The sequence below is a fragment of the Grammomys surdaster genome, unplaced genomic scaffold, assembly GCF_004785775.1.
Source record: "Grammomys surdaster isolate TR1022 unplaced genomic scaffold, NIH_TR_1.0 189, whole genome shotgun sequence".
Lineage (NCBI taxonomy): Eukaryota > Metazoa > Chordata > Mammalia > Rodentia > Muridae > Grammomys > Grammomys surdaster.
Window position 1 is genome coordinate 592820 of NW_021604634.1, and position 27719 is coordinate 620538.

Below are 27719 nucleotides of genomic sequence, written 5' to 3' on the forward strand. Positions count from 1 at the left end.
GCAGAGAGAGACAGAGAGGCAGAGAGAGACAGAGAGGCAGAGAGAGACAGAGACTCAGAGAGAGATAGATACTCAGAGGGAGACAGAGATGCAGAGAGACAGAGATGCAGAGAGACAGAGACACAGAGACAGAGATACAGAGAGAGACAGAAATAGAGAGAGACACACACAGAGAAGGAGACAGAGATGCAGAGAGAGGCAGAGGGGGGAGAGGCCAGAAGCCATTGCATCCATTCACTGAGGTTTGGGCAAGAAAGGCAGGCAGACTGCCTTTAACTTGGAATTCCACATGACCACTTAGTAAACACACAGGATTTGACAAACACTCCCATCCCCTTTCTTCAGTTAAAACTCACCAAAGACTCACACTCCATCGCTCCTTACCCAACCCTGTCCCCGCTAACTCTAGACAATACGGATCAGGCCAGAGCAAATATCCAGGTGACTGAGACTGGCTTCTTCCCCAGCCCTCACCAGCGACTGCCACCTCAGCCCAGCCATTCCTTCACCTTTTTTTTTTCCTCTCTCTCTCTCTCCAGCCATCTGCCAAGAGGAAATGACTTCTCTACGCTGGAGTCTAAGAAACCCAGAAAACCGTCCGAAATCCACAAAAATAATTGAAGTTCACTTTTACTGAGCCATTCAGCTTCATTCTGAGTTTTATTACAATGTCAACAAGAGTTTAATTTGTTTTAAAGTTTAGGTTCTTAAACTGGAGTGATATACAGTAGTTTGCAGCTTGCTGGCAAAAGCTACTGTGGAAAAAAGAATGGAAAGGGCGCATGCAGGAGAGTCTAAGTTTGATGCGTGAAAGCAGGGAGCCTAGCCAAAGGCAGCAAACAGCATGCAGAACACACACACACACACACACACACACACACACACACACCCCACACCACACACCTCTTTCCTCAACCTCTATTCTACTGAAAGCACAGTTGAATGCAGCACCAAGTCTGCCTGTCATTTGGCAAGTCACCCTCGTCTCTGGGTGAAGGGCCCCTCCCAGCTCAAACACTCTTGCCATGATCTGCTGCAGGGACTCTGCTCCTGAGCCTCTGCCATGGATTTTCCAGTCCTTGCTGGGTGAACTTACAGCCTGGTAAAGTCATTTGTGGAGACAACCGAGACTGAACCATAGACGGCAGAAACAAGAGAAGGGGTATTAACAAACCAGTGGCTTTAAAAGCACGAGCCCTGGGCTGGGGAGAGGGGCAGAGCAGCTCTGTCTTTGAGTGTGAATGTAGCCTTGGCTCTTTGGAGCACAGCCCCGATGATGACCTGCGCTACCATCAAAGGACCCAATACCCACAGGCTGGGACCACTCCCAGTTCCCTGAATCAGGCACAGCTGTGAGTTTTCTCTCCTTACCCCCATCCTGCTCTGGGAGGAGCCTGAGCCTGGCCTCTTGTGTTTTCCAGACCTCAACCTCCTACCATATCTGAATCAACAGCTGGAAGACCTGATAGGAACGGGCTACGTCTGAGAACACTTCACAGTGTGGGAACGGGGCTGATAAGACTCCCCTCCCAGGGGCTGTGCTGCCTGTGGCTTGGGAACAAAGACTTTGGTGATAGATAACCTCTAGGGGGTCTGGATGCCTGGCCTATTGTCCTGTGTATCAGACTTGCTGGACCTGGGGGCTGCTGGAGCAGACACCCTTGAGTGTCAGTGGCCACTCCATAATCTGGAAGGAAGGAAGAGCCCTGTTTCAAGACTATAACTGAACACAGTAAAGGGGTTTTTCAAAATACTGTGCAGCCGACCAAAGTGACATTACAGAGGCGCCAGGACTGGACTCAGAAAGCTCACAATCAACCCATACCATGGGACCTAAGATGAGGAGCCCAGGCCTCTGCCTAGCTTTCCAAAGCGATCCTTAAGTCTGCCCAACACTTCGTGATGATGACCCCCAAACTCATTCCCTAGGAGAATGTCTGCCCTGAGGCTGTTTCTCTTTGAAGTGTGGTGCATGGAGACTGCATGGAAACAGTCTACTTGCCGTGTTCTTCTGGCCTTGAGCATTTGCAAAGGCTGACAGAGCTCAGGAAGAGAGAAAAGCACTCAGAGGCTGTCCATCAATCCTCTCCATCCACTGGTTCCCACTGGTTCCCACCTGGTTTCGTGAGACCCCATGGAGAACAGTATGGGGAAAGACACAGATGATGAGGCACAGCTGTCAAACTCCAAGCAGGACCACAGGAAGGTGTTCTATGGCACACACACAAGGCCACAGTGAACTTTTCTACACATCTGATCTGCAACCCTGGTCCCATTAGACTCTCAAAAACATATTTTACATATAGTGTAATTCTCTTGCTTCAGAAGCATTGTTCAATAATATTTTAGTAAATTGACAAGTTTATTTTTGTTTGCTTTTTTCTTGTTTGAGACGGGGTCTTCCTGTGTAGGCAAGGCTGGCATTGAACTCACAGTAATCCTTTTGCCTTAGCCTTCTAGACTACCGGCATGAGCCACCTCATCCAGCTTAAAGTTATGTGATCCTGATAAGTGATTCGGAAGATCCGTGGAAGAGGCTCCCTTGTTCTCACTGAGGTGGATCTCTGTCCACTGTCCTATCAAAGACAGTCGACACAAACAGACCATGGAGCACTGACCCATTTGCCTATCATCCTTCAGTCAGCCCCAAGCTTTCAAGTCCATCTGAGCCCAACATGACCCAGTGCCCACTTCCTGAATCTGTGGGAGGACCACACTTCTGACTATTCACCAGTTGCTGGATGTTGTAGTTGTTCTAAAGAACTCCAAGGAACTCTTGTACCATTAAGAAGTAAACGGTTGGGTTATATGGTAAACTTTAGCTTTTAAGAAACTGTCAGTCTCTGTTCTACCTGACTCTTTAATATGTCAGGAGTCCATTTTCCCAATGTCTTCTACAAAATTTGCTATTAACAACCACACTAATGAAATCTTGCTGTGATGTTTAACTTGTATCTCCTAATGTCTAATGATATGTAATCATGTGTTACTCAACGGCATAAGGAGAGAAGATATTTTGAAAAATGTGTCCTCAGGTAGTTTCACCATGGTGAGGACATTATAGAATGCACCTATGTAGGAGCCACAGTATCACATCCACAAGTGACATAACCTTGTGGACCACTGTCTCATATGTGGCCCAATATCATCTTATAGCCCATGACCACATATAGAAATGGCTTTCGGATATCTGGAAGTTGGGGCTGAACTGTAGCATTCTTTATAGATTTTTGTGGACAGTTTGACCAGCTTGCTGTGTAGTCCTGGGCAGCCACTGTTCATCTTTGTCTTTTCTCCTTCAGTAGTGTCTTGAAAAACAACAGTGTTGAACTTTGATGAAGCTTAATTTGTCAGGTTTTTATTTTATGGTCTGTATTTTTAATGTCATAGTTAAGACTAGTCCAGTTGAAAGTCTTAAGATTTTTAAAAAAAATCTAAAAAGCTTTGAGTACACAATCAACCCTGAGTTTGTGTGCTTGTATGCACATGCACTGATGTGTTTGGTTTTGTTTGCTTTTTTATATATAAATATGCAAGTGATCTAGTAACATTTGTTTAAAAGGTTAGTCTTCATTTTCATCAAATGGTTTGCTAACCTTGCCAAAAACCACTTTACCATAAACCTAAGGATATACTTTTGGATGCCATTCCACCAGTGTATAAATCTTATGTCTGGAGTTGGGGGGATTTGAACTCAGGTCCTCACGCTTGTATAAGAAGCGTTACTCACTGAGCTGCTTTCCCAACCTCTATAGCTTGCAGCAAGTTTTGAAGTCTATAAGTGTGAGGTCTCTAACTTTGTTTTCCAGTTTCAAAATTCTTTGAGCTATTCTGACTTTCGGAAATTCTAATTTTCAGACTTATTCAATTTCTAGTGGCAATCTTTCTGTGGTCTGGTAGAGGCTATGTTGATTCTAAGACTGGCTTGAGGAAGGCTACCATGTTGTCACTATCTGATGGGCACGTAGTCCATCTGCATTTGCAGAACTGAAGTTCCCTTCAGCAGTGCTGGTGACTATGTGGCCCTCACTACTTTAGTTAACTTATTCATAAGCATCTTATTCCTCATAACGATATCAAAATCAGACCCTGTCCCTCTCCATGTGCATTTTTGTCTATATGCCTAGGTTATCCCCAAGTCTCTATTCAAAACAATAGCTTTCACATTTCCGACGTCAAGTTGTGTATGCAGAGGTTGTGGGGTATGCGTGTGTCTCAGCATGTATATGTGAGGTCAGAGGAGAACCTGCAAGAGTCGGCTCTCTCCTTCCTCCTTGTGGGTACCAGGGTTGGAACCCGGGTCTTCAGGCCTGGTGGCACACGTACCTTACTCACTGAGCCAAGGGACTGCTCAGCCTTAGTCACTCTTTCGGAGTTAATCGAGGTTTGATCTTTCCTCAACTTTGTAGACTCTTCTTTTCCACCTGAAATCTTTTTGTTCAGCCGTTTGAGGAAATGTTTGAATGCTGACCTCTGAAAATCCAAGAACCCAGGATTCTCTACTTGGGTCTTTTAAAAGTTTAGTCTCTGTTATTGTTGATATTCTCAATATGGTGAGACATGGTTATCATACTTCAATGTAATTATTTAAATATCATCTCCTTTAGTTCTTTGAACACATTTAAATAGCCAATTTGAAGCCTCTGCTACTTAGTTGAAGACTTGAGACCTCACAGGGATACTGTCTATTGGTGTGTTTTTCTCCTATATATGAGACATTTTTTTCTGTTAGTTTGCATAGTTTTTTTTCTTTTTTAACTTTAACTTTTTTCTTTTTAAAATTAGGTACAATAGGTAACATACAACAGCAATTCTGGGATAAAGCTTTCGTTTTTCAAGAACTGTTGCTGTGAAGACATTTCCCTTTTGTTTATTTGCTTGCTGACTTTCCTAGACTAATTCTTTAGACTCTGTATTCCTTGCAGTGTGGTGATGCTAAGTTTTCTGCTCCCTTCCTAGAAAGTATTTGCTTGGTAGGCCTCTTTCCTGGGGATCAGACATAAGTCTGACAAGCTGCTGATCTGTGGAGAGTCAGTCGCTCATGACATTTTTCTAGGTGCTGAGCCATGACATCTTCCAGCTTTTATCAGGAAATGCTGCATGCTCAGCCACACCCTCAACTGTGGGATTTGGGCCAGCATGACTTCTCTTCTGCTTGTGTGGTCTTGAGACAGCAGAAGTGAGTACCTGGCCTCTTTTCCTGAGCATACACACCCATTTGCACATGTGCAGTTATCCAGGCAACGGAGGATGGTAAGGTTTTTTTCTGGCTCCTTTGGCTAGTCTCTTGCTTGCTCACTGACGTCATAGTCTTGATCAGCTTCAGCATCACCATCACCGTGAGCATAGCTAGTGGCAGCTGTTTTCCAACATACCTGAGACTGTAACTTGTCCAGTGAGCTTAGGGAACAACCTGAGCTCAGAATGCGCAGTGGGTCTCAAGGAAGTCCAGCCTCTCCCACTGTGGTAAGATGCCAGTTCCTCCTGGTGCTGCTCCATGGGACAAGGATGGGGGGAGATGACCTGGAGCTTAAACAGGTTCCTTGAGCATATGCTTTTCAACTTGCCATGTTCCCAGCACTGTTGATGCTTTGGGGACAATTGACATGCTGAGATCCCCTCCCTTTGTTTCAGAACTTCCACTTACATTTGGCTATTGTCACTTACCAGAGTACCTCGAGAACCAGAAGGAATTGTCTGGTTAAGAAAACAATGCATAGCAGGCCCTTCCATAGCTCCTCAGGCCAGCTCATGTCAGAGATCTAAGTGTCTGCTTGCATGTCTCAGGGTAGGGGGATATTCCATGGTGGAGCTGAGCCTTAGGGAGACAGTAGGTTGCATCTGCCACTCACGACTGTCAAATGACATCTCTTGAAGCTTCAGTTGCCTTTTGTGCCCAGGGAGGTGAAAAAATGGCATCTTCTGCTCTCAGGAAGGGGCAGGTGTGAAGAGTCCCACAAGCTGCTCCACAGTACTCACTCATTGCTGATACTGGGTTTCTTGTGTGTCAGCATCATGTGTCAAACAGGACGGAGGATGTTTTTGGCATTGATGGGAGGGCCCTCACTATGAGACCAGACACCAGAGTTCTTCTCCAGTGTTCATCTCCCCTGGGTCCTCTGGATCACAGAGGCAAGAACACACTGTCACATCGTGAAGGTTCCTCAGACAAGTGCTGTTGCTCCAGAAACAGAGATGCCTGGTGGGTAAGGGGCCCTGCCAGTCTCCAGGAACAATTCTGACAGAGATCGCAGAGGGCGTCAGCCACACTTGATGGCTACCAGCCGCTGACCTCCTGGAATGTGATGAACATACTTCTAAATGCCACCCATGCTTGATGGTTTTGTGCTCTGGAGCCAACATAGCATCACATTGTTCACTGGCTCCCAGATCTGCAGAATCATCAGAACGTGTGGGAAAGATGCCGCGTGGATCTCAGAGCTTTGCTCTATAAACCAGCAGATGTGGAGAAACACCCCTAGGAATTTTCTGGAATGGTTTTTAACCTGTCTAGAGGAGGACAGCAGTGTTTCCATACAAGAAAAACAGCCACACATGAACATGTGGCTGCCGTTCAGAGTTTGCGATGAGAAATAGAAGTGGCACGAAAATGCCCGCACAGCCACCTCAAAGATGCATCTGAGCATCCTCCTGGCCTCGGATTCCTGCAGGGTCTTTGCCATTAACCAGTATAATCTTTAGGCTCACAGACTCTTTCTAGCTCTTGCCTTTGGCTTTTTCTGTTCTACTCTACTGGCTTCCTTCAAATGAACAATGTCACAAATTATTCATTTAAGGAAGAAAACAAGCTTGGCAGACGATTAGTCATGACTGAAAGTGATGCATTCTAACCCCCACCCCCACCCCCAGCAAGTAGAATACGTGGACCATGGGGTGGCACAAGTACCCTATATATAACATATACTGCCCAAGCTATGTATCTAGAAGGAGCACACAGAGTCCAGAAGACCATTCAACCTAATCCCTCAGGACACAGCTGTCCACTGGAATAGCCCTCCTCCTGCCTTCCTGCTGTGTAGAAAGCACAGAGAATCATATCATGACTCTGCAGGTTACAGGCTGCAGCAGGACCAGTACAGGTTCATAGTGGCCAAACACATCCTATTTAGAAGGTCTGACTCAGCAGACAGCTTAGAGCCCTCACCACCTGCCTCCATTTGCCTGCATGGAAGGGGAAGAGAGCCTCCAGATGGCAGGAGTCCTGTGCCTGAGCCCTGCTTTATTCCCTCTTGGAACACACACTAACCCTTCTGGAACTTCCCAGCAAGTTTCCTGGGAGAGTTTGCCTGACATCGAGTGCAGCTCTACAGGAGTGTATCTAGATACATACTGGAATATTTAAGCCAACATCTGCTTGCCTGGTGCCCTGTACTATGCATAAGAGCTTAGACTCAGCCTTCTGTGGTTTGCTTACCCTGCACTGAACAGTTGGAAGACCCACTGGGTGGCAGCTACAGACCCGAGCCTTGTGAACTCATGAATGTTGGGAGAACCCTCCCTTGGGGACTCCAAAGAGCTACTTGTGCAGCCTCCTGGTCTATATTGCCTACAGCAGTCTCAGACTCCGGTGGTGTGTAGTATAATCCTTGTGCCTTCCAACTCACAGGCAGGCACCCCAGGGCATGAGGGACTGACCCAATGAGATATATGCATGGTTGAATTCTTTCTCCTATCTGTCATGGGGTGGCCTGTGTCCGCAGTATTCATGGCTTGGTGTGTTTGATCGCTCTTGCCATCATTGCTAGCAACGGGGAAGGCTTGGGCCTGGGCACCCTGCCAGTTTAGTCAAACTTTCCATGAGGAAAGCTTTTTGTTCTCTTCCAGAGCAGCTTAAGCTCAGGAAAGAAGGAGGGGGGGGGGAGTGAAAGAAACCCAGGCAGTCAGCAGACACGGCTGGGAAGCCTGGTCTACCTGCTTGTTGTTTTAATGACATCTAGACTTCTGGACACCCAGCAGCCACCAATGGAGCTGAAAGGCTTGATTGTGGCAAGGGCTGCAGGGCGGTCACCATGCGTGTGCGTGTGCGTGTGTGTTGGGGGGCACAGTAACAGACCAAGACAGTACTGCCTCTAGGCTGCTCCAGCCACAAAGCTGGCAGCAGGCTGGCTATGTGGCAGCAAAGCAGTTCTGTGTCAGGGTCCCATCTGCACAGATGCCTCGTGGTATTGTAGGAGTTTCCAGATGTGCTTGCTTGAAGTGGAAGCTTTTTTGTGCAAGGGAGACACTCACGTTCATATGTGTGACCCAGAAGAACGTGTCACGCAGTTCAGTCCCGTGACAGGTAATTTAAGCAAACATTACAGAAACAGTTAATGTTCAGCTTTGGTGGAAACTTTAAAAAAAAAAAAAAAGACTGCATTTAAAATGATGCGTGAGCCACAGCACCAACACCTTCAAAATCTAAACATGAAAAGTTTAAATTGAAATCTTCAGTCTTATGCAGGCTGCTGGAACAAAGAAGTTATTACTGAGGTTTGTGAATGGGTCAGATACATTTTCAGCAAGACTTAAGAGTAGAAACAGAAAAGACGCCTGGAAAAGGGTTTGTTTTCTATCAATAATTTAAATTGCTCCTTGAGATGAAGAGAGATTTGGAAAGTGTGCCACCCTCAAATTCTAAGGTGTAGCTCTGCAAACCCAGTGTGGGTCACACCATGCGCTGTACACACAGGAACTGACTTCCTGATGTCTCACGATGCCAATACTGAGAATTTGTGTGTACGGAGGGCTACAGGCTCTCAAAGCCTGGGTGTCGTATTTTAGAACTGCCTTTCTTTCCATGTTCCCAGAAAACAAAATCAAAATACCTAGAGCCAAACCAACCAACCAAACAAACAAAAACCACATGAAAACTAGTTTCTGTTAAAACCCATTCCTCCTCCCACCTTTCAGGCAAGGCAGCCATGACAAGGCATGTGTGAACCCCTGAAGCTGGCAGAGTAATTAGAGGAGGCCCCTGGATGCGGAAGGGCTGGTTGGGGATCGGCCTCCTAGATTGTTTACTCTGTGTCTTACAGCTCGGGAACCTTCAGGGCACTGGTTCACCCCTGTCTTCCTCCCAACAGGGACTCTGTACTGGGAGACACACAGTACTGTGGAGAGGGCTGTGAGTAACCCCTCCTATCTGACGAGGGAGACCCCAGAAGGAAGCCAAGCCTGAGGCCTGTTCTACCTTGCCTCCAACCTAATCACTGGGAGAGGGTCACCCCAACCTTCCTATGTTCAAATAAAGTGTATCTTCCTCAGTGTATTTACCCCGTTGGGTAAATTGAAGAAGACCGACTGTCTTTTAAGCAAGAATTTGGGGAAAGCAGAGTCTGACGTTATGAGTTAGGTTTTGAGGTGGTTTCTGTCTCCCCCACCCTCATGCCTGCCCCTTCCCTGGGGAATTCTAACTAAGATCCACTGGAAAGGACATGGCATCCAGGACAGGTCCCCATGCCTAACACTTGGCTCTTCTTCTTAACCTTCATTTCCTGTTTTCTAGGTCAGCACCCTTCCCTTGTGCCCCAACAGGGGAGACTCTGAATTGTTCTCTCAGGGCACACAGTAAAATTCAACAAAGTACATCTCGTGCCACGTGTGGGCAGCCCTCATCCCGAGTTCTGCTGTGTTGCTTCCTGGACACAGTGTCCCCTCCTCCCTGAAGGCTCACCTGCTCACATCCAATGCCCACAACAAAGCCGGTGTGACGTCGGCCACAGTGGCCTCTGGGTCAGTGGGAAACCTGGCTAAGACTGGCTTCCTGTCTCTGGGCCAGAGGGCACTGCCCAGATGTGGGAGTTCTGGGCTGGCTGGTCACATGGCCTCTGACCACATGACAATGCTCCCACAGGCCCAGACCAGCACTCCCTGAGGCAAAGTAGAAGGCGGGACTCTAGACACAGACTCTAGTGTCCATTCTGGCTACAGTGTCCACTTGGGCAGGTACCAGGAACACAGATAGACTCTTCATGCTAAGGCAGCGACACTGGGAACCTTCCCTGGGATCCCAGCCCTGCACTTATGTGTAAGTAGGTCAAAGACAAGTGACGCTTGTTACTCAGAGCAGAGACAGTCCTCCGACATGGATCCAAACAGAAGAGACCCAGTGAGGCCTGGAGCCTCCCACAAATCTACGAGGGCTTATTCAGAGGCGGATGAACGTGGCCAACAAATGTATCACAGAGGAGTACCCGGTTGTAGGTTCAAGAATTGAACTTATTTTTATTTTTATTAAAAAAAAAATTGGCATGAATCATTTCCCCCAAAGCTTTAAGTTATGAGTACGGAGGGAGATATCAGTCAGAAGTTTTACAGCCCTGGAACATAAGCTCCTTGTCAACCAAGTGCCTGAGGTGGGGGTGGGGCAACCCTGGACCTGTCCACAGGGAGTGTGCAATATTCTCTCATCCCTAAGCCAGCTTACCCCATGCCTGGGGCATCAAGGAGTAGGTACAGAAGCTGGGACATACCACCCTCTTTCAAATGCTCTTTTCAAAGTTTCCTTTGGAATGAAAGGGTCGTCAGGCTCACAGGCAAATCACCGGGAAGGGTGGCTGAGAGGCAGCAAAGCCTCAGCCTCAGAGGCGGGCGGGGAGCTGAGCAAGCCCTGGCGCCATCCTGGGCCTCACTTGAGTCCAGGTGCAGCGAGGAGCTGGACCTGTTCCAGCTGCTCTGCACCTGGCCTGGGAAACAGCCCACATCTGGGGAGACCAGCTGGGCTCAGAGGGAGCCCCAACTCCCACAAACAACCCACCAGAGCAAGCTGGAAAACACCACCGAACCAACTCCCAGTGGGCAGTGCTCTTGGTCACTGTGGCAGTCATGTGGTCAGGAAGACTCTAGTTACTCAGCAGGGACAGCAAGGTGTCCAGGAGAACAGTAATAAACCCATGCGGAACAACAAAGGCACCCTTGGTCATCATGGAGAAATGTTAGGGTTCAGAGAGTCTGTGTCCACCACAAACAGTCTAGGCACAGCTAGACACCCTACATTCATGTCTGCCGCTGCCCAGTGTGAGCTGTCCTGAACTGGAAGGACAAAAGCCATCATAGAGAGAGGCCCCTTGGCATCACTCCCATCCGCTCAGCTCCCAACACTGCTGTCCCTTTTGAACATTTGTATATGGCCACCTACTGTACTGCCTTGAACCAGGCATTGACTTAGACGCTTCTCTCTATCTCTGAAGCTTGTATGTGCTCGGACCACAAAGGCCACACTCTGGGAGGCCTTTTTTGTGAGACTACCTGAGGTTGACTTGGGCAATCATTTGCTTTACTTTTGATACCAAGTGTCAGAGAATTCAGTTTGAGCCAATCTGGCTTGGACGGCGGGGCTTACCAAGATTACCAGGGTAGAACTGCTGACATGCTGGCTGGAGACGGTTGGTTCTATATACATGGCACAGCGTAGAAACCGTCTTCCACCCATGTCGCCCTTCCTTCCCCAACTCAATGGCTGTGCACACACCTGCTCAGCTGTGGGCACTTACCATCATCCAGGTACAACTGGTCCAATTCTTCAGGCTCTTGCTTGATCACTACAGGAATAGGGGCCAAGTTATGGTCACTGTCCTCACGCACCTCTGGCAGTACCGCTGGAGATTCATTTCCTTGAGCCTTCTGCAGTTGTTGCTGCTGGTGGCCCATGTCAGGAGGGAGAGCTGAGGGCTGTAAGCAGGTTGGCTCATGGGCAGCAGATGGAAGTGGAGAAGAAGGGCTGTTGGGACAGAGCACTTGTTGGCGACCAAGGGGACAGCTACTGTTCAGATGTGGACTCACCTGCGGCTGTAGCCTGGCGGATGGGGGCTGCTCAGGCGAGTTGGGCTGGATGGCCATGGGTCTCGGCACTTCCTGCATGGTGGGGGCCTCCGAAGCTGGTGGCTGAAGTCCAAGGTGACCACTGTGGCCTGGGTTGGTGAGCCCCTTGGTGTAGGCAGGAGAGGAAAGGTCGTGCAGCTTCGGGCTTGCATTGGGAGGTGTGGGCATCAGTGTGTTCCTCTGTGAGCAGGGGGCAAAACCAGCCATGAGGCAGGAGCCGGGGTCGGGAGGCATGGCGAGCTGTTGGCTATAGTAAGGCCTCGGCAGAGGACTAAGTCCCTGGCTCATTGGTCCACAGGTCAGAGCTGGCTCAAAGTCGTCCGTGGGTTCTGTCTTTATAATTGGAACTGTGAGGAGGAAAGAAAAAGTTAAATAAACATAAGCTGCAGATGGGTAGGCTAGGCTGTGGCTAGGATACCCCATGCAAAACAAACAGCGTTCTGACTGAGCCCCTCTGTCTCTCCCAGTTCTCCCACCCAATTAAAAACAGGGTGCGTCACTGGCTGAGAAAGTCACAGCTGGTTCTAATACGAAGAGGACTATTTTCCTTGGAATCTCCCCCAGCACTAGCGTGCTATAAAAATCTATTTGCAAACGGCAGTAGGAGCTTTGGGCCCGAGGGCCTGTGGATTTGTAGCAATCAAAGTGAAAACTTCAGCTTGGAGGTATTGTTGTAACTCGGCTACTGGACGACTCTAGTAAGTTCTGCTAATGTGGAAACCGAGCATGCATTGCATTGGCTTCAGTGAGAATCCAGAGGTGAGTGACCATCTGAGACAGCAGAGAAGACAGGACACATTAAAATAGAAGGACACTTTTCTGTAGGCAAGCGCACTGTGTTTCCATGTATCTCTCTTGGCTCACACACCCAAGTAAGGACTCTGCAGCCTGCCCCAGAAGACCCCACAGACCCAGGAGACCCCACAGACACAAGAGACCTGTCAGCCCTGGGTGATCAAGCAGCCCCAGGAGACCCACAACCCCAAATAGGGCCTCCTAGATCTCCCTCTCCACTTTTAACAAGAAGACCCCCAGTGCAGGGAAGAGCCACAGAGAAGATGTAACCTCTGTGGCCTGGAACTAGCCCCAGGCTGTGGCCAGAGCAGACTCCAAGTTTCTGCTTAGGGACTCAGTTTCAACAAGAGAGTTAGGATGACGGGAGTGTCATAAGCAGAGGAAGAAGTGCCACGTAGACCCTGGAACCCCACTCTCCCCATTGACTTCCTGGCCACTGTTTGCTTGTTCGTTTCTTCCATCAGAGAGCCATCTGGGTGGCAGCAGGTGACCCCTCAGCAGCACTGTACCGCCTAAGCCACGTGCATGACAAGCATACAGATGTCTCTAATACGTCTCTCCTCTTCACACGCTATGCATGGGTGGGTTTGGCAGCAGGTCAGCCACGTGAGGGACTGCCCAACCACTGAGGCCTCTTTAAGAGGCACACACACACTCCACGTACAAACACACATGTCACAGAGGGAGGCCCGGCTTCTCCGTGAATAAATGAAAGCATATCTGCATTTTGAGGAAAAATCTTTAGCTATGGTCTGAGCCAGCAGGAATGTGCATCTGTTCTTCATTAGGACCAGGCCTCCTCCGCGCCACCAGCTGCTGTGAGCCACGAACATGGAACTCTTCTGAAGCCTGGCTCCACTGGGAGCTTCCTAGGAAGGGCAGCCTCCTGCACAGAGCGGCCCCCACTGTAGGCCTGGAGGCTCTGCCCCAGGCTTGGGCTGGGGATAAGTTGTGGCTTGCTGCTCTGCGGGCCCTCTCCTCACCTCTCAGTGGTACCCACAAGCACCAGTGTCTCGGCCTCTACAGAAGGCAATAGAGCCACTGACTACTGCTGACTCCCTCAGCCCGGTTTTTCTTTTATCCTAGTCTTTAGGACTTCTCCTGGCTTGAGTAGGCGAGGCAGGCACTCCAACGGCTGAATCTCAGAAGGAGCTGACAGACATTCTGTCAGAAGATGGCAGTGCCTCTTAGACCATCAGCTTGAGACCCTTGTATTCAGCCCAGGAGCCACTCTTGGCTGAAGTAGCACTGTCCTCCAGGTCAGTACTCTGCATACAAGTCCAGGTGACCCAAGGTGTGACCCCAGGATGACCCCACAGTGGCTCATTCAAGTGACTTGAGCAGGTGAGCCAAGGGCAACAGCTAACAGATCTTCACATGGTACTTCAGAAGCCCTCCAAGAGAGGCTATGCAGCCTCTGCTCATGGGTGCCTGTCACGGCTTTGGAAAGCAGGTTGCTTGCGCTGGATTCCTGCCAGAGACGCTACACACATCTGATCAGGTTGTTGTGTGGCTGAACAGGGGACCATCCGAGGGCTTCCATCATTTCACATGAGTCAGATGCCACAGAGGTGGGACATAGGTCCCTGGCAGGGTGCTTTATGGGTTACTTCCCAATAAGGTCTATAAAGGTCCACCTGCCTGGAATGTGGGACTGACCTCCAAGCTACCCCTGAGTGGACAGGGGAGTGGACCTCAAGAAGGCCAGGCACACATTGAGATTGGAGTGCCTCAGGGTCCAGGTAGCCTATAGGCAAGCACTTGGTGATTTGATCAGTGCAGGATCAGGAAGAGTCCTCCCAAGTCCTCCCTGTTATACTCCCTGTCTGTAGCAGCTAGGTCCGTAGCTCCAATGGACATTAGTTGCCTCTGGAGCTGTGGTGGCAAAGGAAACAAGGAGGAATGGGCCCCCAAGGCAAGTACTCCTTACACACAGTGCTTCCTGGAAAAGCCTCCCAGTGAAGACCTAGTTCAGTTCACTAACTATCCTATCTGTTCTCTTGTCTAAGCCATGAGAGTTGTAGGTGCAGGCAGGTAGCAGGCTCTTTTCTGGGCAGGTCCCCAGACTGCTTTGTGGGATGGGAGGTGCTGCTAATAACAAGAAGGACGGTGGACATCCTGGCATTTAATAAAACGGAAGGAAGGGAAACCCATCCCTTTGACATTAGAAAGTTGAATATATGAGATCAGCTATGGGCCCCACCCTTCCTGTGGACTGTATCTTCCAGGAGCTGCTGAGAAGCAGGAAGCCCCTGGCCATCTGGGTTCTACGGCTTACAATGAAATGTGTTATACAGGTACTAACTCAGCTCCAGGCACGAGCCCGTCTAGACGGCTCTGTGGGGGTAAGCCATGATTTAGAAACGACCTCCACTCAGTATCAGTCCAGCTGGCTCAACCACACAGTAAATCCAGGATTGGCAAGAACCCAGTAGAAGTCAGACCCTGAGAGGTACCTGGGGTAGAACCATGTGCAACCAGTTTCTGTGATCATAGGCCTGACCCAAAATAGGCACCGATGTCACTAAGAACAAAAACTACGCCGGCAAGAAGAATCCTGGGTATGAGTCTTTCCATTCAAAGCCAGTATCTGTATGTGAAGGTTCAGTTCTAAATGAGACTGGTCATTTTCAGAGTTTGTGACTTAAAAAAAAAAAAGGTACATGACTGGAAGGTGAATTATTTCCAGACTGAGCTGCTCTGTTCACGGCACTGGGTTCCCAGCCAGGTCCCAAGGCCAATGCAACCCTCCTGTAACTCAGCCTATAAGATCTGTAAAACCCAGCCCTAACTGCTCAGCGTGACATGAAAGGCACAGTCCCAAACACAGCTGCCCAGTAAATGCCAGAGAATGTAATTTACCTGCCACACAGGGGCAGGGACTTGGAGCGTTGGTTGGACCTGGGCCAGCAATCCAGAGGCCAGGCAGGGAGTGGGTGTGGTAGCTGCTCTAGGGAGCCCTGTAGATTCTGTTGTTAGGATCTGCCCTGCATTGGTTCAACATCTTGCTGACCACCTCAGATTCTTCACGAGGACATGAGTCCTGATGCTCTAAGTTGGACTCCCAAGTTTCTATCTCCAGAGGTGCAAAATGAACCAGGATTGGGGTGTGGGATAGATCCTGTGCTGTCTCTCTTATGTACTGGCTACCCCTTTCCACTCTGTCCTCTGCCTCCTTCTGTCTGGATATCTGAGACTGGGACAGCAGCTCCACTCAAGAATTATCACGATGATGCCACTCTGGGGATGCAGCCTGCTCAACTGGATAGGTTGGGATGGAGACTTGAATCCTGTCATTCCAATGACACTATCTTATGCTCAGGTCTCTCACCTTCGGAGCTCAATGTTTGGGGGACAGTGTCACACAAGTCAGTGCAAAGGGAAAGAAGACATAGTGTATGTCTCCTGCCACCTGCTGACCCCGAGGTGGCAAGCCTCTGCTTCCTGTCCAGGGGACCCTGTCACAGTCCCACACTTGACATGGATGTCCATCCCTGATAGAGGCAGCTCCACTCAAAGACAGAGGCCCCTGATCATTGGATGGTCACTCAGTACATCTGATAACTGCTTAGAGACAGAGTGGCCTGTCTATCAGGCAGAGGAGCGATCCAAGAGTCAGGTGCTGAGGGCCCTTCTTTGAGGTCCCCCATAAGTACCTCCTCAACTGAAGTTTTATGCCACCCCTCACAGTGTTCACAGAAACCCTAGAGCTATACATCTCAAGACTGCCTGTGTCTGCATTTCTCATGTGGAGCCCAGAGCCTTGTAGGATGGGGCCTCTTGTTTCCTATTAGTCAGGAAATGGAACGTGTGCTCCACAGAAGCCCCAGGCGCTGGTCTGTCTCCTGTGCCAGAGGGAAGCAGGAGTGGTGTGACGCAATGTCTCCATGCTAGGCTGGGTGGGGGGCAGGGAAGGGAACCCAGTGCAGCAGAGCTCACCGCAATGCTATGGAATGGCACACTGAAAACATCACATTAGCAAAGCCGTGAGTTTATAATACAGAGTTTATTATGGAAAACAAGCACATGAAGGATTAATGACAATCTTTTGGGCCAGCTGTCAGAGACAAAGCATGCCCTCATGAAGAAGGTGGGCTGCTGGCTCCTGCTGTGACTGATCCCTTACACCCTGCACAGCACAATGCTGGGTCTGTGTGGCCATGGGAGATGTGTGTCATTGTGCATGCCCGACACTGTGTGCACCTGACAGCCACAGCATCCACTCTAGTCCAGCAACCTTGTACACCGAGGCCCCTTGCAGGGATCACATGCAGGTGCTGGTGTGGTGAGTCCACTCCTTGCAGAGTCTAAGGACAGCTGAGGGGTTTGACCTGGAGTTGGCTCAAAGTTTGTGTCCCAGGTTGGGACTCGCTGACCTCCAGGATTTCTCCAGCCAAGTGTGGATAACATCATCAATGGCACATGCTCAGTTGTGTGATGGGGAAGGTTCCTTCTTCGTCTCATCTCCTGCAGACCCTGCAATGGTGGTCTACAGACCAAGGAGCCTTAAAGAGCATTCCTTAACTCTAGACTTAAGCCTTAAGCCTAGCAAATCATTTTCTGTTCCTACATGTCAATACCACAATACCAGGTTGAGGATGTCTCCCAGTGTGGCCAGTCATCTGTGAGCCACCGGACAGGTCATATTTGGTTGACACTCCTCTCCTAGGCCTCACAGAGGTTCACCTCTGGGTTTTTCCTTCCAGGTCAGGCTGGGGAGCTCTTTCTGGGTAGCAATGATGCTTCTAAAATGGCTTACAGGCACTCTCCAAAGGTTGCCTGCTGTGCACTAGGTCCAAATAAGAGCCAGGGTCTCGGTGGCTCAGATTTGAGGAGCTTTCCAGTGTGTGGCTAAGGATTAAGTCTGTGCTGAGCACCTATTGTTGTTGGGGATATATATATGGGCTCACAGAAAGCTTCTGGGAGATTCCCATACTCCTCCGCCTGCCACAGGCCCTTCTGAAGCCATCTCCAGTGCATGTCTAGAATGAACCAGTTCTGTCCAGCTGCTCCAGCTCCCTCTGCTACCCTGCATCCAAGCTTGCTGGTGGACAGCTGACTCATACCACCTACATCCCATCCAGGAATCTGGGCGTATATTTCACAAACACTCATTGCGTGGAATAGAGAAGAGCAGCCAGAGGGTCCTCACTAGGACCCAGGAAAAGATGGATGCTCTTGATTCATAGCTAGGCCTTGAACCTTAAGTCTAATCACCTAGATGAGAAAGAGAGGCAAGGCCAGTTCCCATTCAGACTATCAGTGCACATCTTCCTGAGAGGAGTCTAATAAGGCTCAGTCACAGAGACTCACACTGGCTTCTGGAACCTCCAGCTGAGCTGGATTGTGGCTCGGTGGTTAAGAGTGCTTGCCTAGGGTGCAGGACAGCTTAGGTTTGACTGCCAGAACAGGGGGCAGAGTAGAGTATGACGTTCGTCTAAGTGGGGCAGGTGGAAGAAGGTGGCTCTCTCTTGGAGTGATGTGGACATGTCTTTTAGCCCTTCTTGCCCACAAAATGAGGCTGATGATACGCAGGCCATGTACCTGTGCTTCAGGGAGCCTAAATGTGTCTATAATGGACCAGAGCCATGCAGACGGGCCCTGAACTTCTCTGCCTGGCATCAGTCAAACATCCCATGGACCTTTGTGCAGACAGAACAAATGGTTCTCATTTTAAATGAAGCATTCTGGGTGATCAGCTCAAGGTACCACCAGCTATCAGCACCGTGGACATCCAACCATTTTATTTTGGGGGAATTATGACAACTTGTTAAAAAACAAACAAAACAAAAAAACCCAACAACAACAATTGAGCAACCTTGCCAATCAAGTTTCACTGACATCTAACACCTGTGCCTCCAGTCCCCTTGCTCTGAGAACGACCCAGCATCTGACCCATCTCTGATTTCATGAAGAGAAACCACACAGTTGTGTAGATGGTGCTTTTGTTGGGTTTCTGTCTAAGCATTTGTGCCCAGCTCAGACCTAAGTGTGAAGAATGTTCCTGCATACTGAGTGGGCATCCTCCACTCACAGATGCATACAAAACAGAGACATCGTCATCACACACAATACATGCTAGAGCCTGTATGACTAATATATGACCATTGGGCTAACTCATTCCTACAGCCTAGGCTTCACTAGCTACGAGACGTTAGGATCTGTGTAAAGATTTTGAGGCAGAGCTGTGGGTATACAGCCTGCTTTACTAGACATCTGGGCATCTATCAGTGATGGCCTGTACCTTACTTCCTAAGCTATGCATATGGAGAAGGTGGGAGAAGTTGGATGCCCCGATACTCATGTTGAAGTACCAATCCCCAACAAGACAACTGCAGATGGGGTTTTTAGGCTACCATTAGGGTTGCTAGTGACTGATGTTTAGCCAGCTGATGGCATCTTGTAGTGGAGCAGGTGGTCAGCACCCTTATTGGTCCCCTTTCTTGTCCACAGTGAAAGCTGTCAGGCAGACTCGGGCACTGAATGACCTGATGCCTTCCCACGGCCTTCACAGGAAGTACGCTCAGTACGAGTGAGGATGTCTTCCGTCCATGTCCTGTTACTTCACACTTGCATTTTCAAGTAAACCCAAGCATTGTGGCTTGAATTAATTTTACCAGCTGTTTCCAGTGCTGGACAAAAGAGGTTTTGTTCACAGTCTAACACTCCTATAAAACAAAAGTCAGATTGTCTTCATGGCAGAGTGACATTAAAGCCTAAGTCTCACAATCAACATAGACAGCCAGCAATGATAAGTCAGGGGCAAGAGAGGACTCTAGGGGCTAAGAATGCATAGAGCCTCGCAAGCCCAAGCCAGAAAGGCTTTACACATCTTCCCACTGAGCGTCCTCAGATCCTTGCAGGACCTGTGAGCCTGCGGGTAGAAGGGCACACCTGTCATTCAGCATGCACAGTGGCTGTGCAGGTGTGTGGTACCCAGCTTCCTGGGGATGTAAGAGCATAAGGATTGTCTCCCAGACAGCTTATTTCCTAGAGCATCTACAAAGGGATGAATTTGGTGCAGCGGAGGACTCCATGGAGGTATGTTCCAGTAGAATACAAAGTCCTGACGGGCGAAATCTCAGCCCACTGGGGACCGGAAATAACATACACCAAGGACTTGCTGGCTCCGGCCTTTTTATTCAGAACCTCATTAGGCCTTTTCATTTGTTGGTGGGCAGGTGAGAGTTGGGAATATCCCCTTTCCAGAAGTATCAAAGTGGGCACAGAGGTCAGTCATGCCACAAGGTCCTAACTCCCAGCAGTAGAGCAGGTCCTGGCCCAGAGAAGGAAGAGAATGGCTTTGCTGCCCGTGCACGCTAGCCCACAGCCCAAACGAACCAGCTGGGACACATCCAGGTGAAGACTGACAAGTAACATTTACTCTTGATGGCAGCGGATGGCACAGAAGGCCATCCACACTGAGAACACCCATTGGCGACGTTCTATCCACTAGCTGCTGAAGCTGCTCTCTGTCCTTTGACAGTAGCTCCCCCTCCAGCATCTGGGGCTCTGGGGCTGCCATACTACCTAGGACATAGCTGGGTGGGGCAGCCGGGGACTTGAAAGTACCTCACAGGTGGCAGCATATGGCATGCGTTCTATTGGCAGATCTCAGGCGGAGCTCTCTGCTCCTGCCCACCCTCCTGCCCATGCATGTCTCCTCTGTGCTCAGCCTCCTTGGGTGTTCAGCTCACTCTGACTCACACTTTTGTTTGCTTTTGGTGGCACATGGCCCTTCGATGTCTAAACAAAACTACCTTCCTGCCCTTCATCCTAATGGCCTATTGTGTTCTGTGATCGCTCCACAAGAAGGCACGGGGTAAGGCAGCCCTTGGCCTCCCTCTCAGGCCCCTGTAAATTGCAGGTTTTCTATCCTGCCAAGGCCCAAACATCCCAGCCACAGCCGTCCTCTGTGGGCACTCCAGGTGCCACATGGTTAGCTCTCTCCCTTGTCAATTATCTCCCAGGTAACCAACCTTCTACCCTTCATCTCCTTCCTTATGTGAAAACAGAAAGTCCACAGAAGTACAACACGTGGGCACTCACATGGATGCAGCATATGCTTCAGAGGCCTGCATCTCTTGGCACCCAGACAAGCATGCCCTCACTTCAACTTGAGGCCTTCTAATACTTGGGAAGACCTGAGAGATCACACAGCACAGAAATGGTTTCTTCTGATGCCTAACCTTCCTCATGGTGCAGCGGGGCTGGCATGGGTGCAAGTGTTAGCTCCTTATCAGTGACACATCAGTGTTGATGTGAGAAAAGACGCCCTCCTCCCTGGAGATGGATTTGAGAGTTTAGGGGACAAGGACTTCCTTGATCCAGAGGTCTAGGCAGCTCTTGACCATTCTCCTAAATGTCTACTGACCGATGTCATTTGAACATGGAGGCACATAGCTACAGTGGCCAGTTGGTTGCTGAGGTGATTAGCTTTTAGGAAGAAAATGGAGAAGCAGGGTCCCTAGGCTTAACATCACTGTACATGTCACACACCACATTGTGACCCCTGCCATTTGAAGCCTTCGTGGGCTCTTTAATGAAGGAATGGCTCAAGCTGAATGATGGGAAGTGGGAGAAACTGTCCTGGCTTTCATCCCAACAGGCCACTATGTTCTGTGATCTCTCCAAAAGATACCCTTGGAGTAGGGCAGCACTCAGCCCCTCACTCTGGGCCCAGCCTTCTCATAGGATAGGCAGTGGGTGCCCAGGCAGACAGCCACGGGCTGTGCACAATACTGCCATGCCATCATGGTCTCTGCACTCAGGCAGTTACAAGTTGAGGCCTGGTATTTTCAGTAGAGTTGTGGTCAGGACAGTAACTGAGCTAGAGCCCATGGTGCCCAGGAATCCATCATAAAGTGGGGGCTCTGCTTCTATGGAGGGCCCAAGTCTTCTGTCCAAGTCTACACAAGTCTTGATGATTCCAGACTCTAGTGATACAACCAAGAATCTGGCAGAAGTAGTTGGTTCCTCCTCTTCCTCTGAGATGGAAATGTATCTTAGATGCAGTGACTGATAATCAGGAAGGAGTCAAAGTTCTCTGTGGTATTTTATTCTCCAGATCACTCATGCCTCCACCCCCAGAATTCATGCAAAGAAGTGTGTTGGGGAGGAGAGGGCTGTTAGAGGTTCAAGGACGCCTGGCCCTTGGGGCTGACCTGTCCTTGTGAACCTTGTCTGCTCAGGGGGTTGCTTGACTGATATCAGTCCTGCTGAAATGCTTTTCCTGTCCTATAGTCATGTACTAGTCTCTGTCACCAGGTGAGTATCTGTCCTCACACAGGTATCCAGTGCTAGGGATTGGGTGGGAGATAGGAGTAGGTGTTCCTGAACTCAGGACAAGAGTCACTCCTACCTTCATAGTCCTGTCCTGGTTGGGAAGGCCAGGGGACTTCTAACTAGCTAAAACAGTTTCAGATGAAGGGACAGAATCTCAGAATCCTATAGTTTATTATGATTTGTTTTTTCATTGTACAGAAACACTGACCTCAGGATGTGCTTTTACAATAAATTGACTCTCTTCTCTTTGTAAGAACCCCTGTACCTGTGAACAGGTAACCAGTTTCTGCCACGAGTAACTGGGAGAAAGAGCTAGTCTGAGGTCTCAGACTGGCAGAAATGCTCATCTTGGAACCCAAACTGGAGACATCCCCATAACCATTCATCGTTCTGGAATTATAATTGATATGTTGGAATGAGGGCTCAGACCTAGACATTCCTGGCATAGCCCTCATCTCATGACGTTGTCTGCCCCAGCCCCCATGGCTCAATGAGGAAGATAGCACAGTCTCTTTTCAGGGAGCAAAGCAAAATTAGTGGCAGACGAGAGTCTCGGGCAGCCCAGGAGGCCTTCCCTGGCTGGGTCTAGGCACTCTGAAGTCTCTTCTCAGTTTGCAGGTGCTTTTAGCATCTGTGCCTGATGACTATCCCAGAGACCCACAGGGCTCACTGCAGGGTTTCCAATGAGATGTGCACAGTCTGCTCGCATTGCCTTTCATTCAAGCGGAAACTTTCCCTGTTAGACACACACCAGGAGGAGGAAAGGAAGCCAAGCTGCCCTTCCAGGGTCACCATAGACCATGTGCCAGAGACATCAGTATCCCCCTGCCCATAACCCAGGGGTCCCAGCCACTTGCCCTATTTTCCTGCCACCTGACCACTGTCACAGTTCACTGAGAGTAAGGAAGAAGGATGGCCCAAGGTGGGTGTCAACCACATGAGCTAACCTGCTGTAGAGGTATCAGGGTCTACAGCTACGGTGACAAAGGAGTGCACAAAGCCAGCATCCCTCCTGCCTTATACGCAGCAGAATACCTTGGACACTTTGACTTTCAACACCCTGAAACTCAAAGGGGCCTGGGGCAAGAGACAGTTTTGTATAAGAACAGGGCCCTTCCTTCCACAGGGGTGAGGGAGAGGAGGAGTCTGATGCAGTCCCCTTGAGACATCCTCACAACTAAGTTGGAAGGAAAACTGAATGAGTCTTGATGTTATATATCTACAGTTAAAAATGAATTTCACAGGTAGGGTTTGAAAGGATTTATTCCTACTTTCTCAAACACAGTATATCTGATGACCATAAGAACCAGTGTCTATGGTGGTCATAGATATGTGAAATACAAGTATACATAAAACCCACTTAATAATACAGAAAGACTCAGGGGGAGGCTACTAACTTCACAGCCAGTGTCCAAGGAGAAAAGCTGAAGGATCATGAAGCCAGGTTAATTAAGAGCCACTCGTGTGCCCTGGAGAGTCTCCAAGACTCAAAACGCAGCAATCTGAGAACATGGGAGCTATGAACACAACCATTGGTCAGCATCGGTGTTCTCAGAGATACACCCCTGAGCAACAGACACCATGGAGCATAGAGGGAGAACACCAGACAGAACACGGGACACGGGAGCTGGGATTCTCCATCTGTGTGTTTATTTATTTTTTAAAAAACAACAACACATGTTGGTAGCCAGCCAGGCTCAGGCAATGAGTAATGCTGAGATCCAACCCTAGGGTGGCCAAGGTCTCTCTGAAGGAGCTCACAGTCTAATGGTGTGGAAACACGGTTGGTCCCCGGGACCATGCTGGCGGTGGGCAGCCATCTTGGAGTTGGAGGCAAGAGTCAGGGCAGCAGAATGAATGGGCTAAAGAGGGGTCAGGAGCAAACGGGTGAGCCCAGAAGGGTTAAGGAAGACCTGTGCCGCACATAAGGATGATGGGCGGCTGGGAGGACTGTGGGAGGCAGACGGTGCAGAGCAAATAAGTGTGGAGCAGCTGGCATGCTTGGGTGCTGTGTCACCGAGGGAGGGCAGCGTGGGAGACAGAGGTATACTCAGCCACCAGGCCCTGGGGCCTCACAGGACGCCTGCTCCACAGACCCCTCTGACACAGTGCTCTTTAGTTGAGCACCCTACAAAACCTTCATCAAGGACTCAAGTGTGCATCAAAGGAAGGGAAATTAATCCACATGATGTTTCCATATTGTTTTAGAGAATGTTTTCTTTTTCTTTACAAAGTTGAGACCTTTTAAAATGTTAGATCAACCATGCTTGAAGTATAGGTAGGACATAATCATTGCATTTTCAAAAAAAAAGACCAAATATTTTTAAAGAAAGAGTGTACATTATTTCACAAAAGGAAGAGGCTTGTGAAACAAGCTCCAGAGTTGAGGGAGGCTGGGGTGGGGGCAGCTGTTCTGGGGTCACCCACGGTACTGACAGCTGATTACACTGATGCCCTTGTATGAGAATGTTACCAAGTTATTGTTCTAGTTTTGAAGGGCATTTCTAGGATTTTTGCAATAAGACAGTTGGTTTCAGAATTTTAATACCAATTTTTTTTTTTTACTGTCTAAGATGTTCCAAATGCCTTTACACTTTAAAAAAAAACAACAACAAACCTGAAACCTTAAAAAAAAAACAAAAACACAACAATAAAACCACCTTGACTTTACTAAGTTAGCAACGTGGCTGCTTTCACGGGTAGTATTTATTGTATAATTCCCCTCTTAAATTATATGAATACCTTAATGTTTTTAGAGGGGAAAAAGTAGCAATTTAAAAAGGTTGTTGACATAGCTGAGCTTACTCAAAATACAATAGAACTCAGGATAACAACCCACTTTGCTCATGTGCACACATCCTGCCACAGGAGAATAGCCTGCACCACACAGGAAACCCTGGATGCCTGGGACACACCTTTCTACAAGCTTGGAGGAGGGGCCGGGGGAGTTTAAAAAGGTATTTTCTTAAATAAAACACCCTAGAAAGTTGAAAAGGTGAGCTGATCATTTCTGAATGAAAGAAGCCATTCCCCAAATGAGTAAATTTGAGCAGAAGCGCTTCCATCTGAAAGTCTCACGTCACCGGGGGACGGCATTGTTCAGTGGAGACACACGGCATGCTGTGTGGAACCATCACCATGAGGACAACATCACGCATGCTCCCCAATGACCACGGCAGGCTTTCGAAGCTACTTACAAAACTGCTCTAACAAATACTTTTTTTTCCCTAACCCAAAGACTCACAGAGGTTAGATATATACCCAGACCGCATCAGCCCAGACCACAGTCAGAGCTGCTCCGGCCCGCTGCGTATTTGCAAAAGGCTAGCACGTGATTACCCAGCATGCACCAGTCACAGGAAAACACACCCGGACCCGGGCTTCGCTTTTCTTTGAGGGGGTGGGCGACTTGATCTTGTGAATAGGCTCTCACACGGTGTGAAGGAGCCACACTGCTTTTACAACAACATCCTCTCATAGCCTCGTTGCTCAGTAAAAGCCTCCTCTCCGCTCACTCTCAGAGCTTAAGGTTAGAAAGACAGAGTTACCATTGGCAGGAAGGTACGTGAAATGCTGGTACTGGCTTCTCTTCCTCTTCCCGTTGCAGACATAGAAACTGACTTGGACGGGGCTGGTTATTCTCTGGTTGCGGAAAGGTGGTATCTCAACCACCAGGGAATTCTGGTGAGAAAACAGCAAAGAAGGAGCAGTCAGGACCTTACAGACCAGGAACGCTTTGTCCTGAGGTATCACTGTCAACTCAAACAGCTGTCTCTGGCCACCGAGAGGGCCTCTGATGGTGACTGGTGACTTATGTGTGCATGTGTGTGTGTGTGTGTGTGTGCGCGCGCGCGCATGCACACGTGTGCTCACATGTTTGATCATAAATTGGCCCATAGGTAGTGTGCACTCACTCTTCAGGTAAGTGGCACACTGATTTCTCACATGGCTAGAGGCTGGGTGACCCTTATGGTGGAACTAATGCAAAAAACTTTATGGACGTCTCTCAGAGAGCGGAGCTGCCCGCTGCTACTGGTGCAGCCGATTTCAAGGCCTAATCCTGCCCCAACATCTAAGGCCCAGTGACCTTTAGACAAAAAACTGCATTCTGCCTACGTATAGTAGGCACTTCTTGGTTACACATGGTGAAATTCCTTGTGGACAATGTCCAGAGTGGCATTGTGACAATGCTCATAGTGTCCCACCAGAATCCCTAATTTCTTCATAATAAAGACAGAGCAGATCTCAGCCTGGGGCAGTGGAACGGTTAAGAACACAGAGCAGATAAAATGGGACAGCTTGAGGTGGCTGTTGTTTTTCTTTCCTGTTTTTAAACAGAAATAAACCTTCTGCAAGGTTTTTTTGTTTTGTTTTGTTTTGTTTTTTTACATGTTCCTTCAAGGGCAAACAAGAATGCAAGCCATGAGTACTTGGAACTGAGCGGGAACACCCAAGTGACGATAGTAAGCTGGAGAGTCCCGGGGTGCCCAACCGTATGTGAACCCCCAGCATGGTGCAGCCACCTGGAGGAAGGAAGGTCAGCACTTCTGAGTGCTACACCTGATTTCTGCTTGGGATTTCAAATCCATAAGTTTCTTCATTCTGTTTCTTTCCTCATGCGATTTTAGTTTAACAGGCCAGGGAAAATGTGTCAGAAAAATCCATGGTATCATTTCTTTTGTTAAAGTAATTAACCATACATAGCTTGTTATAATGGTAGTAAATCAATGGCAGCAAACTTTATTGAGTTATGTTAATAATAAAACCTCAGCATTAGAAACAGAAACCAGAAGAACGGCAGCTCCAGTCTCTTTTATTACAGAGAGAGCCTGGCGTAGACAGCCCTTGGACACCAGCACCAGGGCAGGACTGACTAGGGTACCCTCCGGGCTCTATCCCCTGGGCTTCATCCCCCAAGACATGCTCACTCCATCAACCTGCTACAGCTGTTGTACCTACCTTCACTTCCTTTGTAAGAAACAAAGGTGGGGGAAAGGCAAGTAAAGGGTGGACGATGGAGCCTACAGAATGCTTGTCTACCCTGCAGGCTCACCTTTGCAGGAAGCAGCCTCAAACTGTGGCAACTCAGGCCTGGGCTGTGTCCAGCTTTTAGTGGTCTAGCTGTAAAGCTTGGTTCAGTCAGGTGAGGGGAAAGAGGCTACCCCATGGTGGTCTTTAGGACACTGAAGGGGACTGCAAGTATCACTGCTGCCTGTGCAGAGCTGGCACCCAGCGGTAGCAGCTATACTATGGAGTCTAAAAAAGAAAGGGTTCCTCAGATGGAAGAGAGGAGAAGACACAGCAACATCTTGTTGATGCTTAGGCTGATGGAGGGTGGGGGGAAGGCTCTGAGGCCCATGGAAATAATGCAGAAAGGGACAAAGGGATAGGGTATCCCTGGCTTATTGCTTATCCCACATGACCAAAGAGGGTCGTGGTCATGTCCTGATATGGACACAGACCAACACATTTCAATGCTATAACAGACAGATCATACCACAAGCACACCTCTCCTCTGCAGGAGCTCTGCTCTGAAACACCAGGGAGGAAGCTGGAGGAAATGTGGCCTGAGGTCATATGTTGGGAGCTTGTCAGCATTGTCACTGCAGACAGTAAAGGCTGCAGCCAGCACAGGCCTTAGGAAACCCACCTTCTTAAGTTCATAGTCTCAGGTGGGGGCAATGCATAACCACATACACAGCAGAAATCCATCTTTAGAATATCTACAAACACAATGTGTGTGTAGGTATGTTTCCACGTGTGCTGTGGGTGTGTGCACACGTGTGCAAGAGTGTACATGCCACTGTCTTCAATAT

The 27719-nt window shown here is 48.9% G+C and overlaps 1 protein-coding gene across 4 annotated transcripts in view; it reads right to left on the minus strand.

The window, feature by feature from the left end:
• Positions 1–27719, minus strand: part of Nfatc1 (nuclear factor of activated T cells 1) — a 105768-nt gene that overhangs the window by 16880 nt on the left and 61169 nt on the right. For 2 of the 4 annotated variants that reach the window (XM_028768976.1, XM_028768977.1), the window contains exons 8-9: positions 25452–25584; positions 11785–12170 (exon numbers count right to left, since the gene is read on the minus strand). In XM_028768976.1, coding sequence (XP_028624809.1) covers positions 11785–12170; positions 25452–25584 — 519 coding nt within the window. Of the gene's footprint in view, positions 1–11495; positions 12171–25451; positions 25585–27719 lie in introns of all 4 variants that reach the window. The other 2 variants (XM_028768974.1, XM_028768975.1) reach the window with 1 other exon arrangement.